General features: G+C 41.3%; 1 protein-coding gene across 2 annotated transcripts in view; it reads left to right on the top strand.

Annotated features, from left to right (window-relative positions):
• LOC135935522 (nephrin-like) overlaps positions 1-20,205 on the top strand; it is a 206,446-nt gene that overhangs the window by 180,423 nt on the left and 5,818 nt on the right. For both annotated transcript variants that reach the window (XM_065477927.1, XM_065477936.1), the window contains exons 6-8: positions 5,745-5,896; positions 9,628-9,772; positions 19,197-19,327. In XM_065477927.1, the coding sequence (XP_065333999.1) occupies positions 5,745-5,896; positions 9,628-9,772; positions 19,197-19,327 (428 nt within the window). The remainder of the gene's footprint in view (positions 1-5,744; positions 5,897-9,627; positions 9,773-19,196; positions 19,328-20,205) is intronic.

The following is a 20,205-nucleotide window of genomic DNA, read 5'->3' as shown; positions in this document are numbered from 1 at the left end:
GACACAATATGCTGAGCAAAAATATTTATATTTGCGCGGCCACAGCAGATGAATAAATAAGTATGTAACCGCTCTCAGTTGGCTGGCAACGAGATGTATATACAACTGTGCCGTTTGCCGTGCCTCTTCGGTGATCATTCAATCTCTAAAAATGTGATACTGCTCAATGAAAAAATATAATCTGCCTGCTTACTTTTCGAAAAAGTTGACTGTGCTCACTTTTAATTCTGCTGAGTAGTTTTACGGACGCGTCTCTCTGTCCGGTTGGCAAATTTTCTGATGTTTTAATGCTCGTTCGTTCGTTCGTTCAGCAAAATAAATAAAAAACGTTAATCCAAGGATTTGTTATAGAAGCACTGACAAAGGCTCGCGCGTTCGCATTGTCTGCCTATGCCGGCTGACTGTCGACTCACTCGCCATTGTGCGCGCGGGTGAGCGAGAGAGAGAGAGAGAGAGAGAGAGAGAATCGCAGAGACACAAATACGTTACAAACACACGCACTGGGCGGACTGTTGCTGCTTGCACAAACACCACTCGGGCACACAATGAAATTACAGATTACTTTTAATTGACGAGCCCGGCTGCGGGCACAATGCGAATGCGATGCCCTCCGCTTTCCTCACTGCGATGGCTTTTTCCTCGTTCGCTCTCCCTTATTAATAGATTTTGCTAGTCGACTTGACGTACGTGCATGAAAACGCTATGTTGCAATCGACGAGAATACAGAATAGAGCGTCCTTTTTGGAATAGCGAGGCTTTGTTGCCTGTCGCGCTAGTCGAACTTCCCTTTGAAGGAGTTACGCGGCAAGATGCTATTCTTGTTGGTGCCGGGGCACCACAAAGTTGAATGATTTTCCCTGAGGCTTTTCTACGTAATAAATTTCATGGCCGAGACTTTCAGTTTGGCTAAGGGCAAATCCAATTTTACCTTCACAGGGAAAATAGCCTAAATATTAGGATGCTTACTATTTGTTCAGACTGAAGTTTCCGAGTAAATCGAATCCTTAGTTTTCATGCTTTTTAAGTGGTGACAGCACTAAATCGGGTTGTACTTCGCTGAAAGGATAAACCCGTCTCAAAATCCACGCACAATAGGAAGAGGATTGGATAGCCGACACAACAAATGTGTGAATTTTGTCTTGAAATGTAATGTTTGTGAATAAATATTTTCTTTAGAAAAAATCGTCATGCTGAAATAAATTAAAGAAAATTGGCAAACTATATGAATTTAAGTTGTAGTTGAAATCCAACAAGAAACTAAAATCATGGTAAAAAATTAGCTCGCTCTTATTTAATTTCAACTACCCTGTAAATTGATGACGCGTGTTTTATTTAATGTATACTAGATTTTTTCTTGGTCTAATTACACCATTTTCTTCGTTTCAACGACATTTTCTACTGAGATGAATTAATATTTTAATTTTTTATCTTCTGAGTCTTTTGAGAAAAGTTGAAAAATCAAGACTCATTTATTTATTTAAATATCTGAAAAACAAGACTTAAAGCTTTAAGGTACTGCGTAATTCAGGGAAAGTATTTCGATCTATTTACATGAGAAATTCTGTGGAAATTACACCCAGGTTGCCATGTAAATTGGCAAGAAAAACAACTCCAAAATTAGTTTGCTTTTCGATTGGTGAGCACTGAACTCAAACTCGTTATGTATTTTGCTGAGAGGAGAAATTTTCCTCTCACGCCGTGCACCGTTGAACAGATAGATCAAAATCATGCGCAAACGCCGCAAACACATATGGCCCAATTAAACCTATTTTTACTTATGAGTTTTGTTTGCCAACAAGCGATTCAAACTTTAAACAAAAGTTCTCCTCAGCAACAACTGCTTTGGAATTTTGATTGATTATAATGTCTCAACCGTACATTTCAGAAAAAAAATAAATTGTGCTAATTTTTACTGACAACCTCGACTGCCGGATAAAGCCAACAATGCACAAAAATATTCAACAAAAGTCATTAAAATTTGTATTATTTTTTTATGTCTCCCAAGAATTGTAACTGGTCTAAACGCCTTTATAATCCGCTTTTATTCTCGAAAAAGCTAAGAAAAACGACGTAATAAAAATCGTTGTAGTTTACTCCCCAATCTAATTAAGGTAAGAGCCGAAACAATCTGCTTTGGCAATAACACAGAACGGATCTGGCTTTGCTGGCGTGCTACGATGAAGTGGCTCGTACATTAATTCTCCGCAATTTCGGCACCAAGTTGACGCAAGTTGTTCCTTTCACCGCCGTTGCCGCCGCCGCCGCCGAGAGCACCGTACGAAACTTTTTGTGGGCCATTTTTGGCGCGCACCCGCAGAGGGGGTGGATGGGGAGCGGGAAAGCTTAATGGGATTTGCGAAAACAGCTTCGACAGTCGCGTGCGACGGCAGCGGGAATATTTTCGTTCGGATGCAGCGTCATGTTCTGCGGAGTGGAGCGATTTGAATGAGTCTGCTCGCCGCCGCAACACAAACACGACGACTAAGCACCTTTAAAGGCGCCCCCGGTAGTAAATAAAAGATGTCGTCGGTGCAGCCCGAATTCAATTCTCTCTCTTATTCCACGAGATAAACACACACGCCGAGGAGGTGAAGCCGCCGCCTCAGCCTCCGCCGCGCCGCAGAGAAAGGGCGAGTGTGTGTGTATGTGTGTATCAGCCGCCGCCTCCGCGTGCAGCGTGTGTGAAATGCGGCTGTTTTTCCGCCCTTCGTCTCCCTTTTTCCTCGCTGCTTTCTCTTTGACAAGCTCACGGACAAAGTGACACTCTAAAATGCTGGGAGGCAAAGTTTGCCTGCAATAATGGAAACTTCAAGACTGTGGGCCCACCAACGACACCCTGCCAGGCGCTCGCGCGATATCAAAATGACAGCCCGCTAGCGTAAAAAGCACTGATTATTACTGCTAACACAACGTGCAGGGAAATCGAATATCCGAATGCTCCGCACTTCCCAGGATACCCGCCGGGAAAGAATAACTTTTTTCATTTTCGCGAAGCAGCAGCAACCACCCGACCAACCGCTCCGGCCTGCGGGATTAAATTTTTTCCATTGGTGAAAATAAAATGGAACTAATTCGATTTCCAGATGAAAGTTCCAAAGCCCTCGAAGCCGATCAGGAGGGTTGTGTATTTTAGACTTCCTTCTTTGCAAGGATAAATATTTATAAGAACACGTACAAAAGAAAATTTGTTTTTCCCCATAGCAAAAGGCAATGAAAATCATCGAAGAAATATGATCATGCAATATATGAATCCTGCAAAAAAATCTAATCTTTACCTCGACAGCACGAAAACCATTACAAGTTTTTGCACCAAAATACTAAATTTATTAGGTTCCACACTATTGGGAGCTCAGAGAAAGTCGGTCTAGATTTCACGTCCAAACTTATTTTATCAAATACATCTACAACTATTCCTGTTTGATAGTGGCTTGGTAAAATAGTAAAAAATTCTCTACCCGATCAGAGTGCGTTTAAAATATTCAGCGCCCAAAGAGCTGCGAACAAAGGAAATAAACTGCTGCTGCTGGCTTTTATTTTTCTCCCCATACACTCCACATTTGGTTTGCTGCCATTGGCTTAATGTGGAGTTTGAAGACGAATTTTTTCCACCCAGCCATACACAACTGGCAAGCGTCCAGACTCGACGGGCTTAACAAGCAAAGTGGTTTGCATTTGGCCGGTTTGAATGGCGCGGCGTGTTTGTTCGATTTTCCTCGAGCAGGCGTTCGAGGCGCAGAAATAGAAAGAACAAAGGTCGCCGGCGGCTCTCGACATTGTTTGGTCGGGTTTTTAATTATTTAGAGACTTCCTCTCTCCCAGGCAAATCACCGATTGGCGCGGCTGCGAAGCTGGATATCTTTCTATCCCTTAGCTCCTCTCGCTGTTTGCCGTTATTCTCTCTTTGACGTGACGAGCACTTCTTGGCTTTTGTTTGCTCTGTCAGTGGATCTGCCGACGCCGAGAAGATACAACTTGTCTACTCGCCTGTTTGCCAAAGTTGCGCGGAAAAAGATGTTTTACATGTATTATTCGCTTGTCAGCTTGGCGGACGCGAGCAGAGAGCGTGCGACGAGCGAACGTGATGCCACCCTATTAATTATTTCGCCGCCGCCGGGCGATGCGTATCCGCGGAAATAAATAGGCCCTGTTGTTATTGGTATCATTATTTTTTGTTGGCTCAAGCTCGTGTTTTCCATCGCAAATTTTAGTCGTGCGTTTCGACACGTACACAGTCGAGGTTTGCATGTTTACCCAACAACATTGTTTGATGGAAACACGTTTAATTCGTGGATATTGTATAAAGTAAAACCAAAAATTGGATGACGTAGATTTAAAACAGAAAAAAATTAAAAATCGAATAGAGGATAAATATTATTGCTGAATACAGTATCATCGTCATTTGAACTAATCGTTGAGTATGATTTTGTCACTTTACATTTTAAGTCTATTTAGCTCTCTTTATTTCGTTTCCCATAACAATAAACAAATTTGAACTGTTGGATAAATCTCATCGAGGGGAGTCGAAGTCAGCTTTGAAAGCTTGAAAACAAAAGTCAAGTGCTGCAAAATCTGAATTTTTATAATACTTGTTTCTTCATTTGATTTATTTAACACGAAGTAGTATTTTATTGTTGTTAGGTTCATCAAGCAATAAGCCACTTACATTGTATCCAAAAATATTGAAGGCAAACAGTACGAGAACGTGGTATCTAGTTATACCTCTCAAATTTCACTCAATGCCACCCATGCTCAGTCAGTTTCGATGTGGAGCCGTTGCGTTAATTTCCAGTTTTCATGTAGACAAATAATTATTTTCGCCTCCCTGCATCTTCAATAATTTTGTGTCGTTTTCTCAGAAATAAAGATGCCGAGAATAGCCTGAGCTTGCTTTCCACTAAAATGTTTATTTTCGACAAGGAAACTCCTCCTACAAAGAGTATTCCAATAAGAACCACTCGGCTCAAAGTACTAATAATTGTTCCAGAAAACCAAAAGCCACTTTCCGACTTTTCCTTGAACACCACAAGGTGTTAATTTACTCCGAGTCGGTTGTGTTTCAACAAAAATTGACTGTTCGGAAAGATATGCCTTTTCTTTTAAAATATTCATCGAAACCTGTCTATAAAAAACAATAAAGGGTAATGCTAAACACTCATGTGCCGCTATTCCGGGCCTCTCTTTCTCTCGCCGTGATTTATAGCAGCACGTGTAAAGTACAATATCGCGCGCTCGGCAGCAATTTCGGCCACTCGAGCAAAAAAGCTGCCTCCGGCGGCCTCTCGTGCAAATTCGCTCTCTCGCAGTCGTCAGAACAAGCAGGCCCATCTTGCTGCAAGAACTTGGTCATTCTTCTTCTTCTCCTCCTCCTCCGCCACCGTGCGTGTGCCATTCCCTTCTTGACTGCTGCACACATGCTAGTTCACATATTAAATTTCAAATGAATATATTACTGTCATGACTTCATATTAACCCATCCGAAAAGTTCATGCGTCGGGCAGGAGCAGAATGGTGCGTGCGTTTTGCCCCCGCCGCCGCTACACCGACTTATACGTTTCGCAATTTCTCTACCCTCTAATATTAAAATACGCGCGGGACCCTATTTTAACGTGTGAAACTGTCAGAACGGTTATTTTGAATTATAACCACGCCTTTCTCCCTGGTCGCGTTTCTGCGCCAGGAATATTTTGAAAGTGCTCTTTTGCTGTTGCTACCTGGTCTAACGAGCTCGACCCTTTTGTTTGCAGTCCGGCCTCTCAACGTGTTGATCTTAGGAGCCAATCAACCTCTGTCTGCTGGACGTCGATACGACCTGCTGTGCCAGTCGTCAGGGTCACGCCCTCCAGCCACCATCACCTGGTGGAGGAACGGCCAGCGACTAACCAAATCGAAGGAAACTGTAAGTTTGGCTTGCATTTTCAACTTCTCTAATTTTATCGATTTTCATATATCAAGAAAAATCAACGGCATTCCCACCAGTTATCATTTTTTATCGTGAAACTCCAAGCAAATAGTGTCCTTCTTTTCGCATCCAAATATTTTAGCAAGGTTCAATTTAGTGATGGTATTTCGGATATTACAAAACTGTAAAACAATTTTTAAAAATCTAAACAATATAGCCAAAAGAAAGGTTTAAGTTTAAACAAAAATATCCCCATCTGTTGTGTTTGTTGGAGCAAATCGCGTATTGCTATACCCTCTAATGAATTTCACAATAATTCAAACAGAGTATGTATGTATCGAATACCGATAAGGTTTCATCAAACGTGCCATGTGTCGCAACAATCAAGTTATGATGAATTCTTTGATGACAAAATAAAAAAGTCCTCGCCCGCGAGGGTGCTTCTATGTTGTTGCTCTCGTCGGTGCTCAAACAGATTCCAAGAAGAGATGATAATGAGTGAATGTGCAATTAAGGAGGGTATAAGCAGGAGTGTCTGAGGACGACATGTTGGATTGTAGGCAGCGCGCGAACTCGCCCGATTGTTTGAATGTTGCATTCTGTAAACACAACCATATTCAAACAATCGGGCGAGTTCGCGCGCTGCCTACAATCCAACATGTCGTCCTCAGACACTCCTGCTTATACCCTCCTTATGTGCAATTAGTTCATATACGGTTTCGGAAAGTGGTGGCTCGTTGGCAGAAACCCTTCCGCACATCACTTGTGATGGAGCAACGTGAGCGCGAAATGAAATTGATCCTCGGGCGCGTGATTAAAATCCAAACACTAGTAGAGAGAGCGGTGCGATGGATAAACACTATTGCACACGCTCGAGCAATTATCATTACATGCACTTTTGAGACTCCACGTGTATGGCTTGCCTCAGTTTGTATTTTCAATTTCCGCCCGAGTCTTGTGCGGCTAATTACGTGTTGCTGCCGACACACACAGAGGGCGATTGCGAATCAGCCAGCGGGAAGTAATTGCTCAATGATGAGACTGGAATCGTTGAGTAGATTTGTAAGAGTTGCTGACTTTTCATCTTTGAGCTTTTTTCCTGCTAACTGAAAAGATAAGGAAATATTAAAACCAATCAAGCCTCACTTAACTCCTTTAACGATTTCCCTCTTGGCATTCTGCCTCTCGGATTTGCATCGTGGAAACGGGGGAGAGGGAATGCAACACGACCCCCAAATTATTGTTTTTGCGGTGTCCTAGCAGAGGACGAAATTTATTTAGCTCCAAATGAGCAGTATTGATTAGACAGCGGCCGGTGTTTATCTCATTTGCTGTGCCGGTCATCCATCAGCCGGCCCCTGACCCCGCACGCATTCGTCACTTCATAACGCCGCGAGGAGCCAGGGTATTTAGCAATAAATGGTTGGCAGCCTCCGTCCCTTGCTTCCCCCTTTACTCCACTTTCTGCACCAGATAGAGCTGCACGCGGACAGAAAAAGGGTGCCTGCTGCGATGAGAGGGAAAAAACACGACGTGCTAAGCCGCTGCCAACATAATTTTCGTGATCGTTTGACCTTTGTAGCTGGACGCGTGCGCTCGTCCTAGCGTCTAGTGCTTCTTCCGACTTGTTTGTTTATATTAAATGCATTCCATGAAAGGGTAGGCCTTTGTAAACACATCAAAACATGCAATTAATGATGCTGGTTTCAATTTGGTGGCTGCTTTTTTGCACTGCGGATTCCATTAGCTTTTTACCAGGCGTATGATTAAGTGACTAGACACTCAATTACGAAGCATTTTCAACCATGATTTTCACTAAAAAGAAAATTACAAACCAGAAAACATTTATGAAACGGGACTTGAACGTTAGGGAGAGGCATTTTATAATTATATTAGAGCTTTTGAAAGTTCAATTAGAAAATGAAAAATATTTTATTTTGTAATTCTCATTTTATAACCAGTTAAAGAAGGGATAAAAAAATCAGAATAACCGTTTTTAAAAGAGACGTCAAAATGAACAATGAAAAAAATAAGACAATATTTTGACAAATTTTCACTGCCTTCCCTGCGAAAAATCTTCATTGTTGTTGCAATCATTTTTCATTCATCATTTATTAACATTATTCCAATAAAGCTTATGATTAAATTATCATTGGTATTATTGGCTAATGAAGATTTTTCGCAGGGTTAGTTTACTTAAGTTTATTCCACGGCAAAAAATTCTTCTTTTGAGAAGAAAAATATATATTTTATCAAAGAAAAAATGTTGATTAGAAACTCACATCATTATAAAGAGATGTTCCAGAAAATTTAGTCCTTACCGTTATTGAGGCTTGTAAAATGAAAAAATCACAGCTCAAATAAATCAATGAATGTCAAATATGTCACGTAGACTAGAGTCTGAAAAATTTTCACTCGAAATATGAATAAATAAAGAGTGCTCTGGTTTACAACATAAAATCGTGACTAAATCTAGTGAACTATACTCCAGGACAATCCGTGTATTTAAACACACTTCATTTTCCAATAAAACATAAATCAGGCTATTACATCTAATCCAGGAAATCCAGTGTGTCCGCAATAGTTTCATAAATCAGATATAATATTGAATGTATATGTAGACAAATAGCTCTATTTGTCCCAATTTCAACTTGCACAAATAATGCATCTATCTTTCCCCTTCGCCAACGTGGGGCGTTTCGTTTGCGGATTTGATGATTAAACCAATGGAACTGATGAATATGGGATTTTTTTATTTCTAGAAGCTCCGTAGACATTTCTCTTGGGATTTAAGCTCTAACGAACCAAAGACTCGTATAACCGGCAATATTTACAATTTTCTGGTTAATATTGCACCAGCCCGTTGGCTCGCATTGTTAAGGCACTCTCAGGAGTGTCAAAGCAATGAGAGGTATTTGAGCATTTGGGAGATCTAATACTGGCTACCCAATGTCAGAAATGGCAAAAAGTGGTTAGTTTAGTGACTCGAATTGCTCAAATTGCTCAACGGGCTGGAACTCGCTACTTGCTGGTTTGCACCTTTCCAGCATGCGTGATTTGGCTTCACGGGACAAATGTCTAGCGTTTCAATGCAGTCCTCGGTGCGGAGGCAAGTGGCCCTTGAGTGGGCTGGGTCCCTGTGCGGCCTGGTGCGCCCATGTTATCCGTTCGCGGTGTTATTGGGACCCGGGTTTCAGCATTCGTGCTAGTGCAGTGCGCGCCCTTCCCGGTCCTCCGGTCCTCGGACAGGGATAAAAAGAGCAAAAAAAAATTAATTTTTCGAGATAACTACATTATTTACTCTTATTAAACAAACGAAATTAATCAGATCTTGCAAACTTCTGCATTAACGGCTCATTTTACAAGATTAGTAATTTCTCGCTGCAGTGACAATGAGCCGCCAATTGTTGATTTTTGCTAATTTATTGACTAAATGTGGAAATATACTTTAGCATGGATCATACTTACTAAAAATATGTCTTTTGGCCGATAGATTGGTTAAAATTACAAAATAAAATTTCGAACTGAATTCAATATATCCTTTGATAAAAAAGATAAAACCCTGCCTGCTTATAATTTACAAAATAATTGAAACCTTTTCCTGCGGTATTTCACATCATGTACGTTTGATAATAATGGGGACATTAATATTCAAATGGTCGTTTTTCCTTTATATAATAAGCCACTGCTTTTTTATTTCTTTGAATGGAACAATGCGCTAATTGCAGACGTCTAATGACGGCAACACGACGACGTCGACGCTGAGCTTCACACCGAGCAAGGAGGACGAGGGCCACTACTTGTCGTGTCGCGCCGAAAACCCTCACCTTAGCGCCGACGCCCTGGAAGACGGCTGGAAGCTCGAGATTCTCTGTGAGTACCGCTATGCAAATATTTTATCTGCAAACACAGTAGCTGCTGCTCCCCGGTGCTCCACGCTCGCTCCCTCTCTGCCTGATTTCATTTTGCGAAATCACACACGCGGACGCGCGCGCACCCCGGCGACCGGCAACTAAGTCCTTAATTCAGGCTGCTTGCGAGCGAGCTGTTTGCACGAAAATTTAAGATTGCAGCTCTCGGCATGGCTGATTGCCCAGCGCCTTTAATTATTTCTGCAAAGTGGAACATGACGGGGCGAGTGTTTGTGTATTTTTGGCCTGCACTCTTCGCGTGCATCCACATATAATAAAATTGGACTTTTTACGAGACCGCCGACGCACCCACCGTCCGTCCGGCCGGCGCGCATTATTATCGCAAACCGCTTGGCACAGGAATGAAACCATTAAGAGAGGCAACTTTTCGACGGCCGACCGCAAACATAATTTCTGCGGTCCACAACATATTTTCCAACCTAGGCTCATTATTTTTCGTGCTGCGCAACACCAAGAAAAGTTGTGCGAGCGTAGACGTGTTTGTGGGATGGTGAAAAACAGATGCGAATTTAAGTTCATTTTCTGCTCCAGCGCCTCGAGTTCTCCCTTAAAAATGAAGAATAAATCTGGAATAAGCCCTGTGTGCTTAAAAAGTTTTTTCAATGCAAATGAAATTTTTTCGTTTAATTTTGCAAGTTTTGTAATGATGGCAACTTTAATGGAAATAACACTTTTAACTTAAAGTCAATTTTGATAGCTTAAGATAGTTTTTAGACATTGTTAAAGTCAATGTTGGGACCGAAATTTTTTAAGGTAGCAAAGGAAAGACTCCATATGTTTAGTTTGAATGAATAAATCCACGACTTTTCATTTTTTTCGTTTCTAGAAGTTAATTTGAAAAATTAAAAATAAAATCTTCAGAAAAATTGCTCGACTATAATTACTTTTGTTTTTTGGGTGTACAGGTAAAAAAATCTTTATTTTTTGAGGCGCCTGAAATAAAAACAACTATAATTGTTCAACATCTACTCTACTTTTTCTCTTTGAATCGAACAGGTTCAAATGTGTTTGAAAATTCTTCGTATTTTTTATGGAAGACATTTCCCGGAAAATAACTCGACCGTTTGATATTCCTAGAACTGTACAAGGAAAATTAATTGCAAAACCTTTTTTAAGTCTTGAAACACACACACACACACATTGCATTGTCTGATCATTCCGAGAAAATATAAAAACAGCTCGGTGCAACATTAAAACATAATGCATTTTTCTCGTCCCTGCTGGGCCTGCTGCAGTATGCCATCATGTATTTTATATGTTTGCGCGCGTCTGTTTATTCCGCAATTCACGTCGCTCTTTGTTTGCCTTCTCAAGCACTCTTTAGAATATGTAGCGCTAGCGGGGGTACACAGAGAAATAAATTTCATTGAAACAATGGTCGCGCAGGAGAAAGGAGCTATTTTATTTTTCCTGCTCGGCGTGGAAATATCACCAACAGTATTTTATTATTTAACCTTCTTAGCGGATGAAAGGTTGCAACAGAGAAACCGGAAAGGTTAACTTTTTGTCCCGTTCGTTCGCTCGCTCGCTCCCTCTGCGCGCGCTAAGATAAATGAAGGCACGGAGGCGGAGATACACTATAAACAATCTTATGAGATACGCGACAAAGATAAATCTATTGGAAAAATTTCGTTACGGGAAAAAGTTGATGGAAAAAGGCCGGATCCGGGCACCGCTGCAGCTTCCAACAGGCCTCGACCCTCTCCGCTCTTGTCGTTTTGATAATATGATAGACATTTTTTAGCGTTGCGGACGCCGGAGCTTATGGAATGAGTCGATTGGGAAATGCTGCCGGTAATATGCACCAATTTATAACGGCCGGCGGCCGGCGAAAAAAGGCCGGCCGGGCTGCACTTGACCAAATGAGCGCAGCTACTACATTTATAGCGTGTTGTTGTAATGCGAGAGAGACTCTTGTATCAATCACATTGGGTCTGCTCCAACTTTTTTTACTGCCGCATTCATCACTCTCGCCCGGGCTCATTCGGACCTGCCACACCCTCAAATATTTCGCCAACTTTGGCCCGCGCGTTCTCATCTAGCACCGGCAGAATGTGTCCATTAAAGTGAAATACTCAAACAAATTGCGTTCGGTGCGGAATTACTCGGTTCGGTCTGCTCGTGCGCCACCGGATTGCTGCGCGCTTGTCGGTCGCCAGGCAAAGTTTGTTTCGCAGCGAAATTGCGATCGAGTTTGCTGGCAAATTAATTTCGAGATTGTGTGTATATCTGAAGCAGGCATCCGGATCCTGTTCGAGAAAAACTTTTTATGTACCCAGACCGACGGAATTCGCAAGACGGAAATTAATCGACTGTGCACTGATTGGGAGAATGTTATTCGCCCAAATTACAGTACAACCTCGAGCTTACTGCGACCCTTAAAGGACCTGGACTGTAACAAATATGATCGCTGTCAAAGCAGCAGAAAAATTCTGACATGAACATGACGAAGAAACGAACTTAATTGGGTGCCCCGTGGAAAAAGCGCTGAACTGAGACTTTGCGGCTAATAAATTCTGACGTCATATTTTTAAGGAAGAAAATAAGGAAACTTAAATTACAGTCCTAATCATTTCGTTGCTTTTCTATTTTAATTTATTTTTTTCTGGCTTTGAAACTGCGGAAAATGCAACAAAAAAATCGTACAAAATCGAACATTTTCACCTGGCAATCTTAGTTTATTTTGTTGGGAGTACTTTCATTCAGTGTTTTCGATACATTAAAAAACTGCAAAATAGGACTTTCAATCGCCAAAACACGGAAATAGAATCTACGATTTGCGTTGAAAAATATATTTTCCTCCCAACCTCTAAATATTTTTGATGGGGATAAAAATTTAACCCTCAAAATCCAATTTTATCTCACCTTCCGTTCAAATTTTTTTCCTTGAAACAGCAAATTGAAAATGTGAACTCGCGCAAACTCAAAAAAGTATGTTTAAAATTCATGTGTTAGCTTTATATTTGTTCAATATAGAATAAATATTTCCTCAAAATCATAAACATCGGCCTTATCATCTCTGAAAACGAATAATTCGGACGGTAAAACTCTGCATTTTAGTCCATAAATAAATACAACTAATAAGTAGACTTTCCTGGCAAAAACTGGCAAAAACTTCCATGTCTATTGATGACGTCAGAATTAACGAATTGGTTGTATGTGTTCTTTGACTATTGGCCGTATATTACTTCAGCTAATTTAAGCGTTCAAATAAAGTTGATTTATTTGGTCGCTTTGAAAAAAAGATGAAAATTTCACCGTCCATTAAATCCAAATTCTAGTTAAACCAACTAAATTATCAGAGCATAAAAATCAAGAGCAAGCTCATCATTTATGAAATTATAATTTCAATATTCAGAAGCAAAAACAATCAATTAAAATTAATTTCATCTGGTCTATAAACAAAATATAGCTTTGGGCTGGGATCATAATTTATATTGAAAATCCGAATCAAAATACTTATTCAGCAAATTACCTTTGCTATCATCCTATTTTGCTAATCCGCATCAAATTCCAAATGAAATCCATGGTATTGCGGAGCGAGCGAATTGATGACAATGCGGGAAAACTTTCAAATGCCTCTATTGTCATTTTTTCCGCATTTTTCCCTCGCGGCCAGGCTCAGATCGCCGTCGACAATGCAGCTAATCCGGCGGCTCATGAATGAGGTGCAATATTATCAAAATGTTTTCACGCTCTGATTGAATTGCTGAAAGTGATTGGATTCGGTGCCGCTTGCTGCCTGCTTTCATTCATCCAAAGTGCGCGTGCAAAATAAATCCTGATCGAAGCCTTTTTCGACGCGCGCTTTATTGTTCGCGAGGCTTTCTCGGCACGGCGTGTCTCATTTCGCCCCTCGCCCGTCCGCCCAACCTATTGGAAATTTAATCACGTCCAATATTAAACTTTTTATGCTAATGCCCGATATTGAAACTGCGCCCAGAGATCTTTAAAAGTTTTCAATTTGATTATGTAAAATAAAACATACTACTCTCTCCAACGGCGGGCGACGACGGGAAAGAGGCACTTAGAGTAGTTAGGTTGATGTAAAAACTTTCCTTTTTTTGCCCGCAGTTATAAATTGATTTTCTAAGTGATTGTAATTTTTATACACATAAAGGGAAAAAGTTTCTACTTTCAACCAGATCCCCTGAGACCACCGGACGGAACTCGCCCTCTTGCCCTTTCCGTTTTGAACAAAAGAAAGTCAAGTGGTCTAAGAATGATCGGTGCTTAATTAAGTATAATACAGCTTTGAATAATTAAATACTTGATTTAAATTTGTCGCACTACACGAAAATAAGAGCAAGTGATTAATTACTCTAAAGATCTATCTATTCTTTTCGATTTTTAAAGCCTTCCTGCTTTTCACAGAGAGGGAAATTTTTCCTGTCGGGAGAAATGGAGAGAAAAAGTCTTTTCCTTTAATTAATTCAGCGCTAAGCCGGGTCTTAACGGCCGGGGTAGAGCTTCTACTTGACTCCACTTGAATTTGCCCTTTGCAAGCACAATGCCCCATTGTTGACGGTACTCGCGGCCCACTTTTTGCCTCGTAAAAGCCCGTGTCCCGTAGGTGCAGGCCGGGCACGCAGTTGGCCAAGATTCGCCCCGGTGCCACTTTTCGGCCGCTAGGCTGCTGCAGCCTACAGCCTCTCGTCCGCCGTTCTTTATCTTGTTAATTTCGAGTTTACGAGACGCCAGCAAGCAGGCAGGCGGCCGGCGGAAAGGCTGCCCGAGTCCCACATCACTTGACGTTCAGTTTAATGACGAAAGTTTGAGTTATGTTTCACATGAGGTAAATGACCATAAAGATACAGACTGCCTGCTTGCTTGCTTGTCTGCGCGCGATCCCTTTTCATCAGATACTACAACACCCTGCAAGGATAGCTTTCAAGCCTCTGGGAACATAAACAGGCATTAACTTCAAACGTATCAGACTTTATGGTGTAGCCAGCAGCAGTAGTACGGTTGGCGGAGAACGCGCGCAGGCCAGCAGCTTACTTTACATGCGGAAAATGAGCGATATTGTAATGGATGGAAAATTATTTCAACGCCGTAACGTACGCTTGAGTCGAGCCGTAATAAAAGTCGGCGCGACGTGCTTATTAGTCGGCATTGGGGCTGGCCCGACAGACGTGAGTTTGCCAGTGAAATTCCTCAGTGAGCGGAGGAATTGCGGTCTGAGTCGAATTCTCTGCAACCGCTGCTTCAAAATTATGAGTTGCATTATTACGCCCCGACATTTTTAGTCATAAAAAAGCTTTCCATTATTTGGGAATGCTGAATAATCTAATTTATGAGTAAAGCTATTTTCTGATTTCAACGATTTCTTATAAGGATGTTGAGTCAGTTTAGATTAATTTAGACTATTTTTATTCATTTTTCTCGGCAATATTCTATACAATATAAAAACCTTTAAGTATATCAGATATTGTATAGAAAATAAATCACCCGTCTGAAAATTACAACTCTAATAATCCCTCATTTTATAAATATATGGTAAACAGCAAGCGTGCTTTGAAAGCCATAGTAAATTTCCAAAGCCTAGCTATGAAACAACAAATAAAATTATGATTAATCTGTTGTTTGCAAAATATTTAAATGCAATCCGTAAAATCTCCAATATTCAAATCGGGAGGGAGCATCATTTGGAAAAGCCAGCTACTCAAACAAACCATCATAGTAGCGTCAAATAACCCAACCTCAATAAAGGGGTTGTTTTCTTTATTACACACACCCAAATCAAATTTCGTTCGTAATTTACAATTATGATTTGTTTATCCAAATCATGTATCAAAACAGGATTTGAATCCAAATAATGAGAGTTTTCTAAAGCACTTGTTTTATTGCATATAACTCTTGGAAACCACTGTCGGCCTGCGAGAAATCGAATTGAAATTTCCCATCGAGGGCATTGATTTCCAGCAATACAGACTGTGTTGGCATTCGAGCAAACACATAGAGCTAGGGGAAAGGGCGTAAACACAAAAAAGTGGGCCAGCAGTGAAATGAAATGACGCCAATGGCAATAACAAGCACGCGCACCGAGAGAAATTCCATTATTGCTCGAATAAATCCTCGCTTGGCATATAATTGACTTTTCTGCGGAGCCGCTTTTTCCGCTCGCTATCTCCTCGCCAGCAGCCATAGCTGCGTGCTCGCTAAATTCTTAATAGCACGTGGATTTACGCCAAGTGTGTGTTTTTCCTCAACGCGCGCGCCGGCCGCAAAAGTGTTGAGCATCTGCAATCGATTCGGCCATGAATTGTTGATGGTGCGTTGCTTTTTACAATCACTCGCCGTATTTCAGCTGGAGCCGCATCCATATTTGATGCCGCAAATGGGATGATCTAGCCGCGCCTTAAAACTGTTTTGACAAAGCGTAAATTTGTCCGCGTGCGCTTTTCCCCCTCGGCAGGTGAGAAAAATCGACGCCAACTTAAATAAATCTTTTTCCCCTCGCTCTCGCAGGCTGTTTCGGGCCTGTCGGCGAGCGCAAGCCGTCCCACCTGTCTTGTTTTTATTCGCATTTTTTGTCGTAAAATTTTACGCATAGCGTCGATTTTGCTGTCGCTGCGCCTGGAACGAGAATAACGGGTGACATTTTTACAGAGAGAAAAGGGAAAGTGCGTTTTTTTCGCTTTCGCAAATGTACGCACATTTGTCTCGGCAAAATACATTTTTTACGACTACATAAATAATTTAGGATGCGAAGCCCAGCAGGAAGATGCCGTAATACTGAATTCGCTCACTTAAGGCTCGGAGGCACAAAAGAGGGCCAGGCAATTTCTGCAATCCCTCTTTTAGAGTTTTCCTTATTGTACAAAAATATACAATTGCCTTTTCCTGGCGATTATGTGAGGTTTGAATTTTTCCTTGTGTAAAAAACTCACCAAAAAGAAGCCTGATATCAATTTCTGCGGAAAGCCATACAAGATATTTTTATTAGTGTTAGATTAACACTGAAAATATGAAAAAGACTGAATGCATGGAACACCGGAGAAACGCAGAATTTTTAAAAGCAGAAAGTGAAATTGCAAAGATTGTTTTGAATTTGATGCTACTTTGCTTTATGATCTTACCAGATGGAAATCAAATCGATATTAAGGTAGATTGTAGAGGGCGGTAATTTTGAAAAATAAATTTAATCGATTGATAAGATTGGAATATTAATGCAAGATTTTCAAAGGTTGAAAACATGTCAAATTCAAGAAATTTTGGTCTTTTTTATTCGTAATGAAAAATGCAAGGCTTGAAAACCTGCCCGTTCAAGTATCCTTTGAAAGCTCACCCAAATTCCAGCATTCTAGCCATTTTAACGCAGGAGGCTGTAAAAATAAAAATTGATTGAGAGCAAAGTGCCAAAAGGATCCGCCGAACAGACAAATGAAGGAGCAGGAAATTCCCGAGCTGATGAGTTTTTTGGGACGAGCAGCGGCACAAAATTTCAGTGCCGGGGGCGATTATTTTCGCGGCCGTCGACGACGGGCGACGCACATTTATTCCGCACGCGGCCTTTTCCAGGCCAACGCTGAAATGCAGGCAGGGTGCTCCGCTCGCTCGCAAAGCAGCCAGCGACCCTGCCGCCAGGTGGTGTGGCGCATGGGAAATTAATGAGATGAGCTGGGCCGCCCACTCTCTCACTCTCTCTCTCTCTCGCAGCCTAATTGTGCGCACTCGACTCGGCGTCCTCGATATTGGCAGAATTATTTATTTTTCGGCGCACTCAATTTATCAAGGCCCGCGCGGACAGCCGAGGTAGCAAGCTTTCCCAGCTTTCTACCCCTGCTGTTTATTGTTTCGTGCATTTGCCTGCCGAAAATATCCGTGTGAAATTGATTTAAATTGATGGACTCTGTTTTGCAGCCCGCTGCCCCGTAAAATAAAGCTGGAAACCATAATAATGATAAAAAATCGAACACAGGCGCCGAACGGACTTGCGCCGATTTGCTTTGTGCGAATGTATGTGTGTATTTATCAACAAGGGACAAGAGAGAGAGAGAGAGAGAGAGAGAGAGAGAGAGAGAGCCGGCTGAATGTAGCTCCAGCGATTTCGGTATTATTCATGTGCTTGTGTGTGCTGTTGACGAGGAGCAGGACGTGAATAATGATTTTAGAGCGTTTGCTCTGGATACATGCGCATCCCTCAAACAATAATTAATTTTGTAGCATGTAGCTCTGCAAACGTTCGCTTGATACATGCGTAATTTGTGCGTTGCTCTGGAAAAAATTCTCGATTAAAAAATTAACCCCCCGGCGCTTAGAGAGTTTTTTGTTGACTTTCTATGGTTTCACGAATTTTAAACCTACACCATGTAGTCCGTAAAATATTCCTATCCGTTCAGGAATATTTTGCTACTTACAACAACTTTAAAGGTCAATTTGATTTTACACTGATCTATGTTAATTCAATTTTTTGATTCAATTCGTCACCGCATAATATGTTTTCCCTCTATCTAGTGAAAAATAGTGAAATGTAACTTAAATTTAAAAATGGCTCAAAAAAATTTCAACGCAGTACACATTAAAACATTCTAAATTTAATATTAAGTTAATAGCAAAATTTTGGCAGATGGAATTTTTCGATTTTGAGATATTCACACTGCAAGAGCGTACAAAACGTGTTTTTGAGCACTGAAACTTAGGCTAATTTTCATAATTTTTATTTTCGACTTGATTTTCGAGCAGATATGACTATCAACCGATTTTAAATAGTAAATTATACTAATATATATATTAGGGGTTGGAATTGATTATCCACCTTTTAGAGAGTCTCCGGAGGTGGTTTTTTGACTTTCGCCAGCCGAAATTTAAGTTCTTGTGTCAATTCTTAATGTTTTTCCCCTTCAGAACTTAGAATTTGAAGTCATTTTTAGTTAAAATCATGAATTCCATACCAAAAATAAACAGAAAAATATTACTCTCAATCACGCAGTCTGATCTATAGATCTCCGGGAGCTACCTGGAGCCAATAATTAAGTCAAAATAATCATGTTCATCCTCTTAAAGTGATTTTTAAAGAAACACAGCTTGAAAATTCATGAGGATTCCGAAATGGTTGGACACTCTTAAAAAACTGTTAGACCTGCTTCTAAGTTTGATAGTACCGCCTGGTGTCTGGCCGGTCTACTCGGTTGACCCAAAGTTGTTGAAGTGCAAACGCAATAATTAACGACCAAAACCGAAGCAGCAGTGGCTTAAGTAGAGCACGCGTTGGCAGAAGCCACAGCTATGTGCCGAATTTTGCCAGACCCAGCGAGCGAGCGAAAGCATCGAATCGTGCGAATTTAATCTGCGCGCGCCTAGCAATTTAGTTCTCATGTGAGTGCGTGCACAACAAAGGCTAATTTCGGATGATGTTGCAGATATCCCGGAGGCGACAATCCACCTCGGGACCTCGCTCAGCCCGGACAACATACGCGAAGGGACGGATGTCTACTTCGACTGCCGGGTGAACGCACGGCCAGCGGCTTACAAAGTCGAGTGGAGACACAATGTAAGTTCATTTATAAGGCAGATTTGCCTCATAAGCAGATAGTGGGGCGAATAATTGAGTGCGTGTGTGGCCCCCTGCGGCACGAGGGGAGGCAGGGATGCATTTTATTTCTGCTGATTGTGCTGCAAGCCGCGCGCAGTACTTCAGGGTCGAGGAACGAGGAAGAGAAAGCCAATTATTATTTCAGTCAGCAGAATCTGCAGCCAATGGATTTGTACACGCACCGCTAACTCCTTTGTACACGCAGAATTCCCTCTTGTTATAATCACTTGGGATATGGCGCAGATTTCTGTTGTAATTGACCTACAAAACTTCTACCTAGCTTAACTACTGCCTCTCTGGAGAGTTGCCTTTCGTCTCTCTCTCGCTCTCTAGCTTGCCACTCCTTTTAAATTTACCATAGGCGAGCGAAGGTCCGACATCCTATTTTGATAAGGAGCCTTTTCATCGATTGCATGCTTTTTTCTGACAAGAAATAAATATACCAATTTCGACCATCTGTATGTCATCAATATTTTCTCAATTGTTCAATCGTTTGGCACGGCGGGTAAGCAAAAAATGTTGGTGGCACTATGTCTTGAGGCCCATAAAAAGTAATAGCCCCCGCTCCCTCAGATCTGCGAAGTGGTTTTTGAAAAATTAACTAATTTTTGACAGCGAATATCGTGCCCCTGGACTCCAACCTAAAACAGATTCTTGGCGAGTATTTTCGATTACACATACATATTTTATACTGGAGGTCACAGGTCAAGGCCACTTCCGGGGACCCCAAGACATTCAAATTAAAATTCGAAACCGGTCCATCGCCTGAAATGGTAATATTTTTTTTTATTTTTAGCCCCACAAAGTGACCTAAACATATCAAAAAATATAATTGG

The sequence above is a fragment of the Cloeon dipterum genome, chromosome 1 (genome assembly GCF_949628265.1).
Source record: "Cloeon dipterum chromosome 1, ieCloDipt1.1, whole genome shotgun sequence".
NCBI lineage: Eukaryota > Metazoa > Arthropoda > Insecta > Ephemeroptera > Baetidae > Cloeon > Cloeon dipterum.
Note: the sequence above shows the minus strand (reverse complement) of the source record. Positions and strands in the feature narration are given on the sequence as shown.